Source organism: Saccostrea cucullata, unplaced genomic scaffold, assembly GCF_032062105.1.
Source record: "Saccostrea cucullata isolate Sc308-1 unplaced genomic scaffold, CSIRO_AGI_Scuc_v1 ctg20639, whole genome shotgun sequence".
NCBI classification, from domain to species: domain Eukaryota; kingdom Metazoa; phylum Mollusca; class Bivalvia; order Ostreida; family Ostreidae; genus Saccostrea; species Saccostrea cuccullata.
In genome coordinates this window covers 1-20,281 of record NW_026922437.1, presented here as the reverse complement: position 1 = coordinate 20,281, position 20,281 = coordinate 1, and the positions used below count along the sequence as shown (strand labels likewise).

General features: G+C 34.8%; 2 protein-coding genes across 2 annotated transcripts; one reads left to right on the top strand and one right to left on the bottom strand.

The window, feature by feature from the left end:
* Window positions 1-11,431: 11,431 nt before the first annotated feature.
* LOC134261774 (uncharacterized) lies at window positions 11,432-16,296 on the top strand. The gene is made up of 4 exons (XM_062744172.1): window positions 11,432-11,766; window positions 12,950-13,128; window positions 13,237-13,349; window positions 15,225-16,296. The coding sequence occupies exons 1-4, from the start codon at window positions 11,551-11,553 to the stop codon at window positions 16,289-16,291; spliced, it is 1,575 nt and encodes a 524-aa protein (XP_062600156.1). The 5' UTR covers window positions 11,432-11,550; the 3' UTR covers window positions 16,292-16,296.
* Window positions 13,856-18,265, bottom strand: LOC134261775 (uncharacterized). Its single transcript, XM_062744174.1, has 5 exons — window positions 17,930-18,265; window positions 17,703-17,769; window positions 17,068-17,301; window positions 16,563-16,710; window positions 13,856-15,030 (listed from the first exon to the last, which is right to left on the bottom strand). Exons 3-5 carry the CDS (start codon window positions 17,136-17,138, stop codon window positions 14,251-14,253), a joined length of 999 nt encoding a protein of 332 aa, XP_062600158.1. The 5' UTR covers window positions 17,139-17,301; window positions 17,703-17,769; window positions 17,930-18,265; the 3' UTR covers window positions 13,856-14,250.
* Between the last annotated feature and the right edge of the window lie 2,016 nt (window positions 18,266-20,281).

The window sequence follows — 20,281 nt, the reverse complement described above, 5'->3', positions numbered from 1 at the left end:
TGCATGAACGCCTCATGAAAGTATTAAACAGATGAATTTGATATTAAAAAATTATGCTGTCCATTATGGCAGCATGTTTTCATGAAGTTAATCATTAAGAAACAGGAGAACAAAGTTAATGATTATAATTAAACATAAAAAGGCAAGATCCGCATGAAAATTAAAATATTATTTTGTATTTGGCAAACTTTTATCATATGACATATGGGACAATCAAAATGGCAATAAAACATTTATAGACATTTTAAGGAATCTAAAAGGTACATAACTAATAATAGCAGAGTTTTCGAAAAATTAACATACCCAATAAAAACACAGATTCTTTGGAGATCATAATGTGTGGCAAAGTGTTATCTTATCTATCGATGAGTGAGCATTTGACGAAATTCTAATCGTTATATAAGGAATAACATCACGATATGATAACACAGCAAGTCTTCAAAGATATGTCTGAAAGTCTAAGACATTAAAGGCAAAATTACTGTATATGTATGTTCCTAAAGTATGGCACACTCCAAATTGTTTGGCTAACTGATGCGGTATTATTTGCTAGCAAGTCAAAGAATTATTATCATGCTCCCACATTTCTTTATCTATATAGGAAGTAAGAACAATAATATTTAAAGAATAATTTTTTTTTGTTCTGAAACAAACAAGCAAAAAATTAAAAGCAGTTACATTTTTAACTACCAAAAGAGCGGTGTCATTGCAAGGAAGGGAGGGATGGGGGTATCTAAGAAAATTAAAGCAGGTTTGTGATTATTTTTTTTCTTCAATTTTTAAGACCTTAAAGGGACATGGACCCAGTTCCAACCGATTTTTTAAAAACCAGTTTTTATATTTACAATTCCTATCAGGTATTACCTAATGATAAGCAAAACTTTGAACATCATTTGTTGATTAATAACGAGATACAGTACTTGACGTTCTTCATAATGGAAACAAGGCGCGTGCCTTGTTTTTGTTAACATATAGAAAATATCATATATACTAGTATAACAAATGGAAATTCAGCAAATCACCAGAAACTGTTTATCGTATTTAGAATTAACTTCTTCATTGAAATTATCTGCTTTGAAGAAACATATATTAGTATATTAACATATCTAAACAAAAACATGATACGGACCCTGTTTACATAACAAAGGTTTGGAGCTCTAAATCTGTCTTGTATCTCGACAACTGAAGTTCAAATTTTGATGATCATTATTAAAAGACGTTCGTTTAATATTGTAAAATGGAAAAATAAATTTGAAAATTTTAAGCTGAACTGTGTCCATGCACCTTTAAAATAATTAATGCTACCTATCCGTTTACAGGTGTCATAGTCCAGTCAATTTAGTCAAAAATTAAGCTAAAAATCAAAGAAATTACAACATGAAGTTTTTTGTGTGCATTCAATTACATATACTATGAAGTTTCCTTCACATGATTTTTTTTTTACTGTAGCTTGTGCACATACCAATATTTTTGGGGTAAAAATCAGTGATTTTGAATAAAAATGTCTAAAAACTGGGAAAAGGTTGCATTTCATTTATTAAATTCAGTACTGCCTTGAAATCATATTAAATATTTCTGATTATAAAGCTCTGTCAATTATAATATTAATTAATTGTAATTAATTTACTTGATATGTAGAAATATGAAGATATCACTGTCCTTGAAGCCTGAGTATTCATATCTCCACTTGACATTGTAGAAAAATTTGAAGTCCATACTTTTAACACGTGTCAAACAATCTATAACTGAGTAATAGATATTCTACAGAAGGTGTTAACTGTATATAAAGAAGAAAAAAACCCAATAATTTTCAAAATAATCAACATAAAAGTACAATCAAAATGCATCTAAATCCAGCTTTTTATTACTTTTTGTTTTTAAAAAATGTACAGCTTTATCGTGTTGAATTTACTGTCAAAATTTGTATCCCTTTTTTCATAACCGAAAACTAGATCAAACATCATTAAATGAATTTAAAATGCTAATATAAGAAACTTAAAATCATTATGATAGACACATCTCATTAATAAAAGACAAAATAAAAATCAAATTAAATAATTTCTAAAAGATAAAGCTATGGAGTCCAATATATTCCTGGGTATTTATTTAACAAATACTAATGATATTATATGTCTTGATTACTCTATAATGATAAGTTCAAAATGTCCCCATCTTCCTCTTCATTGTCCAATTCCTCGATCTCATGGAGGTCTCTTGAAGGGTTACTGCAATTTCCAAAGCATGCGCCACACCAAATTGAACAATCTAAGCCAGATTTACGACATGTGCATTTCTTTGTGTCACAGTTGAGTCTGCAGTTGCATTTGATGATTTTCATCAGATTTTCTGGCGCAGGAGGAAGTGACATCTTTATTGGCAAACAATTCTTTATGCACCAACCCCACTCTTTTACATCGAGTGCAGTTTCTCCTTTCCAAACTTGGCATTGTAAGTATGTGCAAAGGCTATGAAATCGTGCTGCATCTGGTGTTGGAGGCAAAGTTTGAACTGAAACTGGTGTTTCTCTGTTCTGGGTCAGTTTTGTTGTAAATTTTCGCCACCTTAACACCTGAAGCCCTTCAAATGGAACACCACCATATAAGCATGACAAGGCTTCCTCTCCGGCTTAAATACTTCTGAACTGTTGCTGAAATATTCCTCTCCTGCTACCACCAATCGTTGGAATATTAGTTGAGGGTCTATTTGTATTTTGATATCTCCATTATCATTTCCTCCTTTACCCGTTGTCTTCACACTAAGTGGTGTTACTTGCTCCTTTCGTTTGAATGTAAAATCTAGTACATGTTTATCCAACATCTTTTCCAATATCTTTTCTCCAATACCTTTAGCGTCATCTGCATTGGCATTTGTGGCTGCTGTTTCACCTGTCTCAATGTTTCTGAGAGCGAGGTCATCAAGAGTAAATGGGTTATGCTCTCTGAGAAACTCTTGTAGAATGTTGATATCATGACAGTCTCTTTTTATCCTAGTTCTTAAACCCTCTTTATGCTGCTCGCCTGATTCATTGTGCGTAGCTGTCAGGGTTTTCATAGCCTCATTAATTTCTAAGCAAGCCGGTGTTGAGAGTAGCCACAAAGTTCTCTGTGTAAGTCCTAAACATCTCTCATGTGTCAATCCATCAACTGATTTGATGCTCTGCGTAAGAACTTGCTCTATGGCCAAATCAGAAGATATTCCTCCCCAAAAATGGTCAGTTCTTCTTATGACATGGAGTCCTTTGCAAAATAGAGTATAGAGTGAGTCTGTCTTAAGTTCTGCATCTGCATTAGATAAATGTTAGCCGATTTGGTGTATAAATTATGCCCTGCAGCTGCAAAGAAGGGAAGCATTTCCTTAATTGATTCCAAATGAAGCATCCAGTTTCCTGTGCGTTCAGCTAATAGGAATTTTCTCAAAACTGACACCATCCTCATATACATAAGCCATAACTTTGCTGTTCTTGACTTAGACAGAGCTTCTTACTTTCTTGAAAAGTCTTCCTTGAGAATATAAATCTGTTCACACTTTGCAAACTCATCAACAGACATTGACTGAATCAAAAGCTTATCAAATAATGCAAGCAGATTATTCTGAAATTCTTCACTAGAATCCAAGGGTTTCATCTGCTGCATAAGTAGGGAGCCAAGGGATTTGTCTACCAACAGATATCCTCTGACAGCTCTGGAAACTGCTTTACCATGCAACATATGAATGACAGAATTGGGTGCATATACAAGTTCTAACAGTTCTCGAAATCCAGAACCTGCCATGATGCGTCCAATACTACCAATAAAACTCATCTCTGTATGAAATGCACCAAGACGGATGACCATTTCTCCTAGGTCTGAATCACTCACTATTAACATGACTTTCCAGTAAAGAGGCTGGTCAATCTTACAACCGAGAATTTATCATACTTTCTTGCCTCTCTATCGATAAAGTTCAGCGTTGAATACACACAGGAAAGGGCGCTAGGGTTGAGATCGATAATTGGTAAAAACTGGATTGAAGACTTGCCAGCAATGTGTCCTTTACTGACCATCTGCATTGTAGCTGACCATCCAGGTATTTCTTCTCGCAGAGGCCAAACTGCTTTCATCAGAAAATCTACTTTCAAACCGGAACATAAAGTTTTGATTTCTTGAATTGTTTCAAATTTCATTTTATTCATTAGGCTTAAATGACTTGGACTGAAATAAGAAACTTCTATGCGGCCGAGATTTGAAAGTTGATCTGATGACACATCTCGTCTCCTAATCAACCGTCCAAAGTAACCAGTAGAAGGTGTGATGCACGATGTCACCCCCATTGCGTGGAAAGTGTTTTTCCCATCTATTGTGTCAGTGTTGTGGTCTATGTTGCTTGCAACATACTGTACACCGACATCCGATCCTACCTGCAATTCTTCCCCTGATTTTTCAACTGCTGCACACGACTCATATTTCTGAACTTCAGAGTAAGATACAGAAAATCCTAAATTATGTAAAGATTCAATTAGGAATCTTGATCCAAATAGACGATGCATCTGCACTCCCAAACCAAGTTGTATTAAACAAAGTAGTTAACTATATAATGGCATGTCCAAGTGCTGCAGTCGTATAAAGATCGGATTTTTTGTCATTTACGATCAAATCCAAAGGAAGGCTCAAGCTGCTTGGAATGAGCTTCAAATTCTCCTCCAGGTTTGAAATTTGGAAAGCTGTGGGATAGATATCCTTATTAGTGTCTAGTGAATAGATTTCATCACGAAGAATTTCAGCTCCTGCTTTGATTACCGTTACCTTGTCTTTTTCTTGTGATTGGTCTTTTTAAACTCTTTGTGTAAACATTGTGCAAAATTTCAACAGCATTTTTTTTTAAAGTAACAACATTTGCTTTGCCTTTGATATCTGTAATAATGACAATGTCTCCATTTGTCTCTTTCAATTTCTGTGTCATCCAAACTGCTGTATATGACACTTTATTTTCAGAAAGTTTTAGCATTTTATTAACTAGATCGTATACTGTAATTTGTTCTCTAAGGTTTTCTTTATCCTCTAAGTACCGAATGACTTGCAGAAATTCAGGGACTGAATGCTGGATGGCTACGTATGTTTTGGTACTAAAATTTTTCTAAAGAATTGTTTCACAAGATCTGAAAAGGAAACTCTCAAAGTTTGTTTTCAATGAATACCACCTACTCAAAGTTGCGCATTTTTTTGGTAAGAATATACAGCAAAATTTAATACTGTTGTGCAACCTGAAGCACATGCAAAAAGAGGATGAGTACACCGAACTCGACTGTACATCCGAACTAGAGCAAAATCCTGAAAAGATAAAGGCATCTGGGTACAGTCCACTAATTGTTTTCCAATGGGCGAGAATGTAAATGATACTTTCTCCTTGCAATTTAATGTCCCTAATTTTCGTTCAGCGCTGTGTGACTCCTCAAATCAAAGACCATCAAGTTGTCTTTCCGTGGTTGAAATCTCGAGGTGGCATGTCAGATTTGTTTTCCGGCAAAATGCGTCTAGATCTGCGTGAACCTATGAAAGTGAACGTAGGAGAATTTAAGACTTCTCACTGGTGTTATAATACAAAAAACAAATCTGCTGATCATCTGAAAATTAACATTTGCCCAACTATATTGCATGGGAACATACTCCTTATCAACAAGTGTCGGTTTATACATTTTTAGCTCTAATGGTCGGAGACCAGAAGAGCTTATGCGATAGTAAGGTGTCCGTCGTCCCTCCGTCTGTCTGTAAACAATTTTTCAAATCGCTACTCCTCCTACATTATGATTTCAGTATAACTTGGCACACAAGTAGACTACACTAAGATACATATAATAGTACATTGGTTTTTGATTTCGATGAACTGTGTTGCCATGGTTACTAAAAATAAAATTTTCTGAGGAATTCCTTTAAAATGCTACTCCTCCTACAGTTTTGATCTGATTACAGTACAACTTGACACACAAGTAGACTACACTAAGATACATAACAAAGTGCATCGGTTCTTGATTTTGATGAACGGTGTTGCCATGGTTACTAAAAATAGAATTCTCTGTGAAATTCCTTTAAAACGCTACTCCTTTTACAGTTTTGGTCTGATTTCAATATTACTTGGCACTCAAGTAGACTACACTAATATACATAAAATAGTGCATCGGTTTTTGATTTCGATGAACGGTGTTGCCATGGTTACTAAAAATAGAATTTTCTGTGAAATTCCTTAAAAATGCTACTCCTACAGTTTTGATCTGATTTCAATGTAACTTGGCACACAAGTAGACTACACTAAGATACATAAAATAGTGCATCGGTTTTAGATTTCGATGAGCGGTGTTGCCATGGCTACTAAAGATACATCGTTTCCGACGATGCTAAAGATAGAAATTTCTGTAAAATTCCTTTCTAACGCTACTCCTTCTACAGTTTTGATTTTGATTTTAATATTATTTGGCACACAAATCGACTACACTATGATACATAAAATAGTGCATCGGTTTTTGATTTCGATGAACGGTGTTGCCATTGTTACTAAAAATAGAAATGTCTCTGAAATTCCTTTAAAACGCTACTCTTTCTACAGTTTTGGTCTGATGGCAATGGCTTCTTTTCTCATCATTTGTTATAAGTACAAATCAGTAGAGCTACAGTCTCGATAGAGACTTCTGGTTAAATATTCGAGTCTGCAAATTAAGGAACCTGTAATTTTTTTTGCAATTAATTTACCACGATGAAGGATATGGAGATAACGAACATTGCTTATTATCAAAGTCCATAAAACAATACAAACTAGTGCTAATTGTAACGGGAACCGTTACAGATGTTCCCCAAACGCTCCCCATTTCCCTTTTGTTGCCTTATTCCCTGTAAGCTTGATTAAATAAGACAAACGCGATACATTTAAGACTTTAACAAAGTTTTACCAGAAGTATTCAATTTAAGCATTGCATGCATGCGCATTTGAATGCATGTGCGTAATGACCATATCATCTTGTCTACACTATTGATATATTTTAATATACTAAATATTACAGCATTTAATCCAAAAATATGTTGAATCTAGTGTATTTGGAATTTTACTCATTTCACGTGCACGCACGTGCATGCATGTGCATGATGACCATTCCCTTCTGTAGGAGTCTATAATATCTATCTATGTTCTGAATCCCATCCTGTTTGGTTGAAAATCAAGGGAGTTATAGCCATTTAAAGTTTCAGCCAATCAGATTGCAGCGCACGTGCATGCGCGTGACTTGATTAAAATTACTATATATCATATTGTAGGATATCCTAAAGCATGCCTTTGTTTTAAATTTCAAAGCATTTCGTCAAAAAACAAAAAAGATATTGAGATTTTTGTTTCAGCCAATCAGAGCGAAGCGCACGTTCATGCACGTGCAAGTATGTTCATGATGACTATACCTTCTTCTAGGAGTCCATTATGTTTGTCTACGTTCTAAATCCCGTGCTGTTTGGTTGAAAAACACGGGAGTTATAGCCATTTAAAGTTTCAGCCAATCAGATTGCAGCGCACGTGCATGCGCGTGATTTGATGAAAATTCTTGCATACCATATTGTAGGATATTCTAAAGCATGCCTATGTTTTAAATTTCAAAGCATTTCGTCAAAAAACAGAGAAGATATTGAGATTTTTGTTTCAGCCAATCAGAGCAAAGCGCACGTGCATGCGCGTGAGTTCGTGCGAATTTGACAGTATCACATTATCTACACTACTAATCTATCCTTATATAATGAGTTTCAAATCATTTCATCAAAAAATGTAAAAGTTATAGCTGTATTAAGTATATCAGTCAATTCACTCATTTCACGCGCACGCACGTGCATGCGTATGCGCGCAAAATGACCTTCGTTCCGCACACCTACACTACACACCTATTAACCCTAAAAAGGTTTTAGCTCAGTTGGGTGAACAGTTTCTGAGAACACTCGCGGACAAAAAAAGTACCGGAGAACAAATAAGAAAAAAAATAATAATAATAATAACTAGTGCTAATTGTAACGGGGACCGTTACAGATGTTCCCCAAACGCTCCCCAACTTCCTTTTGGTGCCATATTCCCTAAAAGCTTCATTAAATAAGACAAACTCTATGCATTTGAGATTTTAACATCGTTTACCCAGAAGTATACCAATTTCATTCAAATTTTAGCATTGCACGCGTGCGCATGTGAATGCACGTGCGTAATGACCATATAATCTTGTCTTCACAATCTATAGATTTTAATATACTAAATATCAAAGTATTTAATCCAAAAGTATTAAAAAATACGCTAATTTAAGTGTAATTTTGATTTTACTCATTTTACGTGCACGCACGTGCTCACATGAGCATGGCGTCTTATTTTCTTGTAGAAGTCCATTACACCTATCTATGTTCTAAATCCCACCCCATTTGGTTGAAAACCAAGGGAGTTATAGCTGTTCAAAGTTTCAGCCAATCAGATTGCAGCGCACGTACATGCACGTGTATGCATATGCATGGTGACCGTATCTTCTTGTAGAAGTCCATTATATCTATCCATGTTCCAAATCCCATCCTGTTTGGTTGAAAACCAAGGGAGTTATAGCTATTTAAAGCAATAGCCAATCAGATTGCAGCGCACGTGCATGCACGTGTTTTCATGATAATTGCTATAAATCTTATTGTAGGATATCCTAATACATGCCTATGTTTAAAATTTCAAAGGATTTGGTCAGAAAACCAGAAAGATATTGAGACTTTAGTTTCAGCCAATCAGAGCGAAGCGCACGTGCATGCGCGTGAGATCTTGCTTTTTTGATCATGTCATTTTGTTTACGCTACTAATATATCCTTACATTATAAATTTCAAAAGATTTCATCAAAAAATAGAAAAGTTACGGCTATATCCATTATATTGGTCATTTCACGTGTTGCACGTGCCCGCTCTTGCAAGCACGTGCGCGCAAAATGGCATGTTGACAATGTCATTTTATCTACATTTATAATATGTCTATATATTCTAAATATCAAAGCATTACATTAAAAAATGTTAAAGTTACGGCAATTTCAAGTATATTGGTCATTTCACGTGTTGCACGTGCGCGCTCTTGCAAGCACGTGCGTGCAAAATGACCTTCGTTCCGCAAATCTACATAACATGCCTACTTATCCTAAAAAGGTTTCCCCTTAGTCGGATGTGTACTTTACAAGATCATTCGCGGACAAAATTTTCCCAAGAAGAAAAATAATAATAATAAGAAACAGAGTAAAAACAATATGTTCCCCAACTTCGTTTGGGGAACATAATAACTAGTGCTAATTGTAACGGGGACCGTTACAGATGTTCCCCAAACGCTCCCCAACTCCCTTTTGGTGCCATATTCCCTGTAATCTCTATTTAATGAGAAATACTTTATGAAATTTAGACTTAATCAAGGTCTTCCCAGAAAAATACAAAATATATTTAAAAATAGGCATTGCAAGCGTGTTCATGTGCGTAACGACCATATTATCTTGTCTACAATATCTAAAATATTAATATACTTCATATCAAAGCATTTAATCCAAAAGTTTTAAAAAATACACTCATTCGAGTGTATTTTTAATTTTACTCATTTCACGTGCATGCACGTGCATAATGACTATACCTTCTTGTAGGAGTCCCTTATATTTATCTATGTTCTAAATCCCATCCTGTTTGGTTGAAAAACAAGGGAGTTATAGCCATTTGAAGTTTCAGCCAATCAGATTGCAGCACACATGCATGCGCGTGATTTCATAAATTTTTATCTTTATCGTATTGAAGGATATTTAAATGAATGACTATATTTTAAAAGTCCAACATTTCATCGAAAACAAAGGAGATATAGCCATATAAAGATTCAGCCAATCAGATTGCAGCACACGTGCATGCGCGTGATTTCATGAATTTTTTTCTATATCATATTTTAGGATATCCTAATGCATGACTATGTTTTAAATTTCAAAGCATTTCGTCAAAAAACAAAGGAGATATAGCCATTTAAAGTTTCAGCCAATCAGATTGCAGCTCGCGCGCATGCGCATGCTTTCATGAAAATTTTTATATATCATGCTGTAGACCTTCATAATGTTGGACTATGTTCAAAATTTCAAAAGATTATGACAAGAAACAAGAAAGATATTGATAATTTAGTTTCAGCCAATCAGAGCGAAGCGCACGTGCATGCGCGTGAGATCTTGCTATTTTGACCATGCCATCTAGTCTATACTACTAATGTATCCTTATATTATGAGTTTCAAAAAAATTCATCAAAAAAAAGAAAAGTTACAGCAATATCCATTATATTGGTCATTTCATGTGTTGCACGTGCGCGCTCTTGCAAGCACGTGCGCGCAAAATGACCTTCGTTTGGCAAATCTACATAACATGTCTACTGAACCTAAAAACATTTTACCTTAGTCAGATGTATAGTTTACAAGATCACTCGTGGACAAAATTTTCCCAGGAAGAAGAAAAATAATAATAATAATAATAATAATAATAATAATAATAAGAAACAGAGTAAAAACAATATGTTCCCCAACTTCGTTTGGGGAACATAATAAGAAACAGAGTAAAAACAATATGTTCCCAAACTCCGTTTGGGGAACATAAATAGGAGCAGATCGAGCAAACACGGATCTCAAAAACATCAGAGGTGGGATCAGGTGCCATGGAGGAGTGAGCATCCCCTGTCGACCGGTTACACCCACCGTGTGCTCCTTGTCATGCTCGGGAAATAAAAGGAAAAAATCCGTCAATTCAGTGTATAAATAATGGACTAACAATGAGTATGAAAAACGTCAGCCAGCATTTGATTCAATGATAAACTGTATTTGCTGACAGGATCATAGTATCAACCATAGAACTTACGAAATGATGACTTTAAACGAGACTGCTGATAGTCTTGTTTCATCAACTTGTTTGTCAATAATTTACCTCATTTTAGAAATCGTTCATACGTAGAGCATGCTCTAGTGTATTGAATCAACTGAGATATGTAAACTCCTTATGCAGGTGATGAAGGTATATTGCTGCTTAGGTAATAGAAGTTGACGATAGAAAAGTTAAGTCATCAAGCTTATCATAGAGCTTGGTTGATAGATTACCATTAGTGTCTTTTTCAAGTAAAATATCGAAGTATGAAACAGATGTGTCAGACTCTGTGGTATCTTTTATCTCAAGCTCACCAGGATATATCGTATCGACATAGGAATGTAATTACCTTTTTTAATTGACAACATGTCGTCGATATATCTAAATGTCGAGTTGAAGGCCACAGAAAGTGTTTTCTTCTTTTCACGCACAAGATTTTGCATAAATTCTGCTTTATATGAATACAAAAATAAATCTGCTTATAACAGAGCGCAATTGGTACCCATGGAAATTCCAATAGATTGTTGGAGGACCTGGTCTTAAAATTAATTTATTGATTGACAGGGTCACGTGAGCCAATGAAATAACTCCGATTAATATCCTAGGACGCGCCGCCATTTTGCCCGACAAGTTGTCAATATTGCAATATTGTCGGTCATCCAAGATTTCGAATGAATCATGGTAAAACATTGTTGCTGGGGAAAATGCAATACAGACAGTAGGTATCCTGATCGTCTCGTAGGAGGGATAACATTTATTCCATTTCCTAAGCCAGGTCGGAACTTGGAAAAAGCGAGGAGGTGGATAAGGTTGTGTGGCAGGCCACACAATCAGTTGAACGAAAACATCCTCAACGAGAGAAGTAAAGCAAAACATCTATATGTTTGTTCAAAGGTAAATGTGAAAAATCCCCACACCTTTAATTATCTCAATATTAATGTGATCGTGCATACTATTAGTATCACATTACAGGAGTCAGCAGTTGTATAAATCAGCTGTAAATAGCGACAGACTCTCTACCTGTCTACAGTCGCGAAGCTTACGTGTTATTGTTTACATTGTTTTACTGATAAATCTACTGACTCTTGTGATCGCACACAGGAATCAAGACAGAGTATACCCATGTACCCGCTATTATGTTCATGTAGGCCTTCTGGTTTCATATGTAAACAATGTAAACAACTTGTAACTCAATGGTTGTCAGCCCTATTTATCATGCATGATACTACCGACTTCTGTGCACATGTATGCAGTTAGTGTATACAATATTTCCTATTACAGTTTAAAGCTCATAAATAATTTATCAAAGTAGAGTATATTACATATATGTGATCAGGTCCAGTATATAGCTTGATAAAGCTATATAGCTTTATCAAGGTATTTAAAATACCTTGATCAAGGTATTTTATGTAATGAAAATTCAAAAATAATCTTTAAAAATTAAATTCTTTAAAGTCAGAGTTCTGATTTCTTGACAGTGTGTATTTCTATTCGTTTAGTGCTGAAAACACTTTACCGAATACTGTCATTTTATTTGGTATATGTAATGATTTAAGAGAACATTGAAAGTAACGTACTCCTCTTATGTACACGTTTTTATACTGATTTGTTTGTGTTTAGTACTTTACATGCAAAAGAAGAAATTTCATTGTGTATCCAGACACTTGACAACAACTCAAAACTCGACTTTCAGTAATTAATTTAAAATTTTTTTTTTGAATTTTCATTACATAAAATACCTTGATCAAGGTATTTTAAATACCTTGATAAAGCTATATAGCTTTATCAAGCTATATACCTTTATCGGGGTATTGTGCTGGACCTGGTGATTGTGCTGACCCTTGGCTACATTAGATCTATAACTATATATCCAAAAAGATTAGATGGGTCAGCGTTTTAATTTTAAGATGTTTTTGTCATATAAAACAACACTTGACAGATAAAACTGTCACTATTACAAGTGTAGAGATCACAAGTTGCCTGCAAACATTAATCACCTCTTTAACTTTCTAATGACAATATGATTTAATAAAATTGGTATATGTATATCGCTAAATTTACTGTTACTTTTTTATAGCATTTTGTTGATGGGATGCCCTCCGAAAGATACCCAGATCCAGTGTCGGCACTTGCCACCGGTTATGACTTACTAACACCAAGGCGTAAACCACCAACCAAAAGACTGCATATTAAATCAAGCAACGCTTCTCATGGTTCATCAATGCGAAAAATTCTGGCAGACACATCTGCTGTTGAGTAAGTTTTAAATTGTGTATGAGTACTATTATGTATATTTCACGCTTTTTGTTCCAAGTTTTCCTTGAAAGTCATGCTTTTAAATGATTTCATTGTTTCAATTTAAAGGAATGTGAACATAATGAATGATATGAGCAGTAGTACTATGCCACCGCCCTTGGAACCCTCAGTTCAGCCTCAGTGTAGTTCAGCTATGGAAACCACATCAGATTATAATTCAGGTAATATCTTTATATATGAGGCCAAAATAAAATTACAGTTTGTTTGGAATTTGCCTCCCGCCTCAATGAAATGCCCCCTTCTGAAAAAAAAAAATATTGGCCAAAAGTAGGAAGATTTTTTTTTATTTAATCAACTTTTTTTTGCCCATTACATGTATCATATGCACCATATGACAAAACACTGAAATTATAAGTGTCTCATGGTTCTCTAAAAATTCTGGCAGACACATCTGTAAAATTTTAAATTGTTTATAAGTTTTATGTACATTTCATGCTTTTTGTTCCAAGTTTTCCTTGAAAGTCATGCTTTTAAATGATTTCACTGTTTCAATAAAGGAATGTGAACATAATGAAAATGTGCATTTACTGTTTCAGTGTAGTTCAGAGATTTTTTCAGGTAATATCTTTATATATGAGGCCAAAAAAAATTTTTGTTTGGATCTTCAAAATTCCTGAAAAAAAAAAAAAAAAGTAGGAAGATATTTTTTATTTAGTCAACTTTTTTTTTTGCCCATTACATGTATCATATGCACCATACAAAACACTGAAATATAGTGTCAGCTCTATGTAAAATTAGGGTTTTTGTTGATGGTAGATACTTTTTATAAAAGTCAGAAAATGCATTTACTGTTTACAGAGATTTTTATCAAAAATTTATCTTCAATTTCAAAAAAAAAAAAAAAAAAATTTCCCGCCCTCCCTCCTGTGTCTTAAACCCTTCAGGCGGCAATTCCAAACAAACAATTTTTTAAGGATGGCCTGAGAGTTTGTTTTGTATTATGCTTGGCACCATCTAAAATCAAAATATACAGTATAATAATGTTGTTTATTTCATATAAAAAATATTAACATGTTTGTACATAAAACATCAAACAAAACCTGACAATCTTAACTATCAGAATCAGTTTTGCATAAATGGCTTAAAGTGATTTACATAAAACGCGCTCAATTTTTGGACCAAGGCATCCATGGTAGGTGTGTGGGGAAAAATTCTTTCGACATAAAAGTCTTGCTTGGTGTAAGTAATAAAGTCACAAAACGCGGCCCCAGATACAAGCAGTTGACCCTGAACTTGATACCAGTGAGCATGCTCATGTTTTAAAGAATACAAATCACCATTTTTTTGGAGGAAAAAATCTTTCCTTGTCTCACAAGCTTCACAAATAGACATGTCTCTGACAGAATACGGGCACTTAATTTCAATTATTGCTGTTGTTGATTCCTCACACATTATACCATCAGGTGTCGCACCAAGAAAAGGCAAATCTGGGTTAACAATCAAGCCTACGTCATGAAGGTGATTTCCTGTTTTTCTTAAATACATCTGTTTCGCAATGTGTTCATTCGCTTTCCCATAGGATGTAGATGATGATGTAAACTCTCTTTTCTGAAAGGTGTTTTTCAAGAATGTCTCATTTATATCCTTTTTCCTTTTCATTATGAGTCCAAAGTTGGAAGCAGTAATCCTTTTTTTTCGTTCGATATGCCATCTCTCATCAAAACTTTGAGAGCGAGTTGATTTTTCTAACTCAGTTGCTTCACTCAAAGTTAAATTCAGTTCTTTCCACTCATGAGCAAGTTGTTGAATATTCTGGAGATCAGAAGGTAAGGCCTTGGGAAATACTGTATCTCCACAACTCCATGCAGTTCGGGGTTTTGTGATTGGCTGAATGAGTGGTGCCTGAAAAAAAATATGAATATCAATAAAATAGCAAAATACCACTGCATGTACATATAGATTGAAAACCTATTAAAATACATGTATTGGATTTAGCTTGTACAAAATAAATGTACTGATTTACATTTTAGAACAAAGCTAGGTTTATTAAAATAAATACACATCATAAAAATACATGTTTGGTTTTTTTTTTGCAGGTAGTACATGTTATCCACTGAACCTTTTGGCTGTTGTTGCAGAAAATAGGGCATTAGTGGAAGAGAAAGAAAAGCTGATTCAAAACAATGCTGAAATTGAACAACAACTATTACAACTCCAAAAATTGCAGGAAAGGTGTTTTGGGTGTCACAAACTCAAGGAAAAGGATTACAAGTATTACACGGGATTTTCTAAGGATCAGTTTGATAGTGTTTACAAGTTTTTAGCTCCAACAGATGAAGATCCTATTAAGTGGGGTAAAACAGTAAAAGGAGCCAAATCCCTTTCAACCATAGACCAACTTCTTCTTGTTTTGATTAAACTCAGACAAAACTTTGATTATAAACATATTTCACATTTGTTCAATGTATCTTCACAAGACTCTAGTGCAATATTTACTCACTGGATCAACTATATGTTTTTTAGACTTGGTAGTTTAGATATTTGGCCACATCGAAATATTTTAATAGAAAATATGCCAGAAAGTTACAAGAAAGACTTTCCAAATACCCTTGCTATCATTGACTGTACAGAGCTAAAGGTACAAAAACCAAGTTCTCTTCATCGTCAAAGCCAGTGCTATTCCGATTACAAGTCAAGTACAACTTTGAAGGGACTGGTTGGCATTGATCCAAGAGGTTCTGTGATATTTTCCTCTATGTTGTTCTCTGGGTCAATATCTGATAAAGACATCACAGAAGAAAGTGGTTTTCTTAAACTTCTCTCAGACCTTATAAAGTGTGGAAAGCTGCAGAATGGCGACGGAATAATGGTTGACAAAGGTTTCCACATAGAGAAAGAGATTGAAGCTGTGGGACTCAAACTTAATATACCACCGTTTGCATCTTGTGCATCACAGATGAAAGCTTCTGAAGTTACAGAAACTGTTAAAATAGCTAAACATCGCGTTCATGTAGAGCGAGCTATTGCTCGTATAAAGCAATTTAAGATCCTGTCAGGGAAAATTAGTTTGTCTTTTTTCAGTATCATTGATCAAATATGGTTAACTTGTTGTTTATTGACAAACTTCATGAATTTTTTGATTCAAGATAAAAACACAGATTAACCTTGCTTTTTGTCCTTGCTTTCTTTTAAGGTTTACATGTATAATTCATAGGCGCTCCCCATGTAATTCTTTAAATGACGTATGATAAGTATATATATATAGCAGATATAGATCTACCCCTCTATACTATACAATCAAGTAGTATAGAGGGGAAGACCTATATACATGTATATACCCAGTACTTATTATACGTCATTTACAGAATTACATGGGGAGCGCCTATGGTATAATTTATACAATAAAGTATAAAGTGGATATGAAATATACTTACATGATAACTAAGAGCTGAACCAATCAACTGCTCTCCAAGTGGAGTATTCACTGTCAAGTTGGTTGTTGTTTCGCCTGCCAGATATGAAATTGGACTTTGCTTTAATTTCTTCAATTCTTTGATGTCATCTAAACTTATGTCAATATTCCTGAAAAAAAAATCACACTGTACATAATCATCAACAATAACAGCATTATATATTCCTAGTATTCTCGGTTTCATTGACATAGTTTGGAACACTTGCTCAGAATACTCAGGGATGCATGATTTTGCTTGATTATAAACTTAAGTATAATATGTTAATCAATTAGGTTGACAATATATTTTAAATACATTGGGAATGAAAATCACTTGGCTATTATCATCAATTTGTCATAAATTAAAGTGTGTTTTACTGTACATATTTTGTCAATACCCAATCCTTAAACAGTGATAGCCAAAATGCTATCATATATTACATCTTATGAAATTGAAAAAAAAAAATCATGCTTAGAATGACATTTACCTGGTATCAATATAGGATGCTATAACTGGCTTTCTTTTCCTGTCAAGATTTGTTGGACAGGAAATGATCATAGTGGAAACAGCTTCAGCTTTTATTTTATCACCACGGGGTTTATCCCATTGCTGGGGCAAACTGGTTGAGGAAATCTCTGAGGGTACCTCCTTGTACCCAGAGATCTTCCACTGCTCCAGTAAATTGATGACTGCCAATACATGGGCACATTGACCAGATATCCTACAACAGATAATTTTTTATTACTTCTATATGTTCAATAACTGAAAAATTCATATAAAGTTATTGTACTAAATGTAGATAAATAAAATCAAAGTATTACCACGGTAAGCTGGTGAAGTAACAAAACCTCGTGAATATACCTGAATTTAGGCTTTGTGACAGAAATGTGTAAATACTGTACATAATTTAAGCAACTTGTGTTGTCCTTTATGTTTTTTTTTAAAAATACATAGGTATATAATTATATACTTATACTTATATGTATATATGTAAGCCAATATACTAGTATTCCCTCAAATTTGCAATCACATTATACATACATTTAAGAATTTTCTCTCTCTCTCTCTTCACGGAAACGTATGTGGTCTCTCTCTCTCGTCTGAATTCAACAAAATACTGACCTGAATATCTTCACTCGGGTGATACTTTATGCCGACATTCTTTGAAGTTGCCAATTGCATACATAAACTTTGTTCGAAGAAGAAAATATAAACATAATGAAAACTGCATGATAATCAAAATTTCAAGACAAGAGGTTAATCAGAAAAAATGCAACTTAATATTTAACGTGTAAACACAACAAAAACGCAATAAAGTCACTGAACATAAATCGTTTAACTAGGCTTACCCTGCTTTACAACTGCAATGTGCGTCATTGAAGTTCTTTTCTTGTATATTTACATCAAGATCTACCCGATGTGGTTCGTCACTCTTTCGCTGACTCCGGTAAACTTTGGCTGTAATTTGTACACTATTGGCTGTTTCCCCCGAAAAAATCTTCACAGATTTTATGTACGAGTCTTTAACAAAGGCTATAGCCCTTTGTTTCTGTCTTAAAATTGGTGTATAATTCAGAAATGCCACTGAAAAATCGTCCGGAATGTCCTTCAGACAAACCTCGCTCGCCATATTGTTTACATTGAATGTCGGGCATTTCACTTCTTAGTTACCGTCGTCACGGTGGGCGGGGCTTATGCACGCGCCAATTGTTGGTGCTGGCACGAAAAAGATTCCTCCCTGCTCAATGGCCCTGAGTGCCGAATATAGGACAAAATTTGTAGCTCTCCACCTGCAAGTGTTGGCGTCTCCATATGAGTGAAAAATTCTCGAGAGGGACGTTAAACAATAAACATATGTACAATCAATCAATAAATAGCCAAAGTAGACAGTGCTTCAGAATCACCGACCGTACCGACAACAAATTATCCGAGTTTTGGCAAGACCGTCGGACTTTGGCGTCACCATCGGACTTTGGAGTCTAACATATGTAAATTGTATGCCGAAACGCACATGTTAACTAGATATCATTGAGATGGTGGCTATCTCAAAGGGCCCCGCTTTTAGCAATAAACATGAAAATGAAAGGTAGCTGAAAATGGTTTATTTTGAAGGTGTTTGAGATTAAAGGGGACAAAAAGTAAGTACTCCCTGAAAAATAATACAATTAAAAAACTTTAAGAAATGTATCCTCTATCAAAATATGGAAGGAAAATCACAAACGTTCCGTATCCAGTCAATTTGCTTGATGCTGAGTGGAATTCAGGGAAAGAACTTATGCACCAAAGAAAGACTTTAAACAGAGAGGCTATTTTCGACCTTGACCTAGAAACTTTGTTCAATGTCACTGCACATCCATTGACCACTGGCACTCTGTGAGTGAAGTATGAGACACATTGGACAAAGGCAAGAGAAGATATGCTCCGGACAAGGATTTCTCATGTAATTCTGTTATGACCTTAACCTTTGACCTAGTAACATGGTTCAAGGTCACTGCACACCCTTTACTTAAAGGCACTATGTGGGTGAAGTATGGGCCAGATTAGGTCAAGGTCAGAGAAAATATGCTCCAGACAAAAAATTAAACAGAAAGGATATTTTTGACTTTGGCCCTTGACCTAGAAACTTTGCCCAAGGTCATTGCACATTCATTGACCACCGGCACTCTGTGAGTGAAGCATGAGCCACATTGGACAAAGGGGAGAGAAGAATATGCTCCGAAGAAGGATTTTTCATACAATTCTGCTATGACCTTAACCTTGACCTAGAAAGATGGTTCAAGGTCACTGCACACCCTTTACCCAAAGGCACTATGTGGGTGAAGTATGAGCCTGATTGGGCCAAGGAGAGATATGCACCGGACAAAAGATCTCGGACGGACAGCCGGACGGACAGACTTGATCACTATAGGGTGCCCGCCAAGCAGGGCCCTAATTATATTAAACTGCAAGTAAGAGTCAGTGTATTATATTATTTTAATTAATCCACTTCTGTTCAATGCAGAGTAAATAACAACACACACATCAACAACATACATATAACATATTGTAACAGTAAAAGTAGTGAATTAAAGTAATAAGTTGTGAATTAATTCAAAATTACATGTAAATAAAGGTAATTTTGTTTGAACTTTTCTAGGGTAAAGTGATCGAGAGTCGGACGTGATCTGGAGTCGGACATTTTTGTGCCTTTGTTTTTTTAGTTCAGCAAGGAAAGCTAACTCCAAATATATATGTTAACCATAGGCCTTTGGATCACTTAAAAATTGAGTGTGTGAAAAAAAAGATCAAGGTATGGAACTCTTACACTGGGTACACCCAATTTCGCTAATAAAATTTCTTTTATCAAATGCTCTTAAATTTGACTTTCTACTTAAATCTATTCATAGATAATTAAAAAATCTTCATTTCTACCAAAGCTCATTCCGAAGTTCCATATTCTTCTCGAGATAGTCTGAAATCAATTTCAAAATTTACCTTTTTTTAAACACGAAATTAGCTTGGGCACCTGGTCATTCACATGTTAACAGAGTTTGTTTGAAGTGCAGTGAAGAGATGCATAAAGTATTTGCAAAATATTTCAACATGTTGAAGTTGATTTCTTACTCCAGATCGTAAGGTCAAGTTCGTAAGAATTCCTTAGGCGAAAAATAATTTGAAAACATTTACATTAACAACTGCACCGCTATGTTGATTATGAATGT

Bases quoted from the DNA above. Each gene is read 5' to 3' on its own strand.
- LOC134261774 (XM_062744172.1), top strand. From the start codon at position 11,551: ATGGTAAAACATTGTTGCTGGGGAAAATGCAATACAGACAGTAGGTAT. The intron at 13,129-13,236 runs GTAAGTTTTAAA...TTCAATTTAAAG, and splicing joins GCAGACACATCTGCTGTTGA to GAATGTGAACATAATGAATG. The intron at 13,350-15,224 runs GTAATATCTTTA...TTTTTTTTGCAG, and splicing joins CACATCAGATTATAATTCAG to GTAGTACATGTTATCCACTG.
- LOC134261775 (XM_062744174.1), bottom strand. From the start codon at position 17,138: ATGATCATTTCCTGTCCAACAAATCTTGACAGGAAAAGAAAGCCAGTT. The intron at 16,711-17,067 runs GTAAATGTCATT...TTTTTTTTTCAG, and splicing joins GCATCCTATATTGATACCAG to GAATATTGACATAAGTTTAG. The intron at 15,031-16,562 runs GTAAGTATATTT...ATTTTTTTTCAG, and splicing joins GTTCAGCTCTTAGTTATCAT to GCACCACTCATTCAGCCAAT.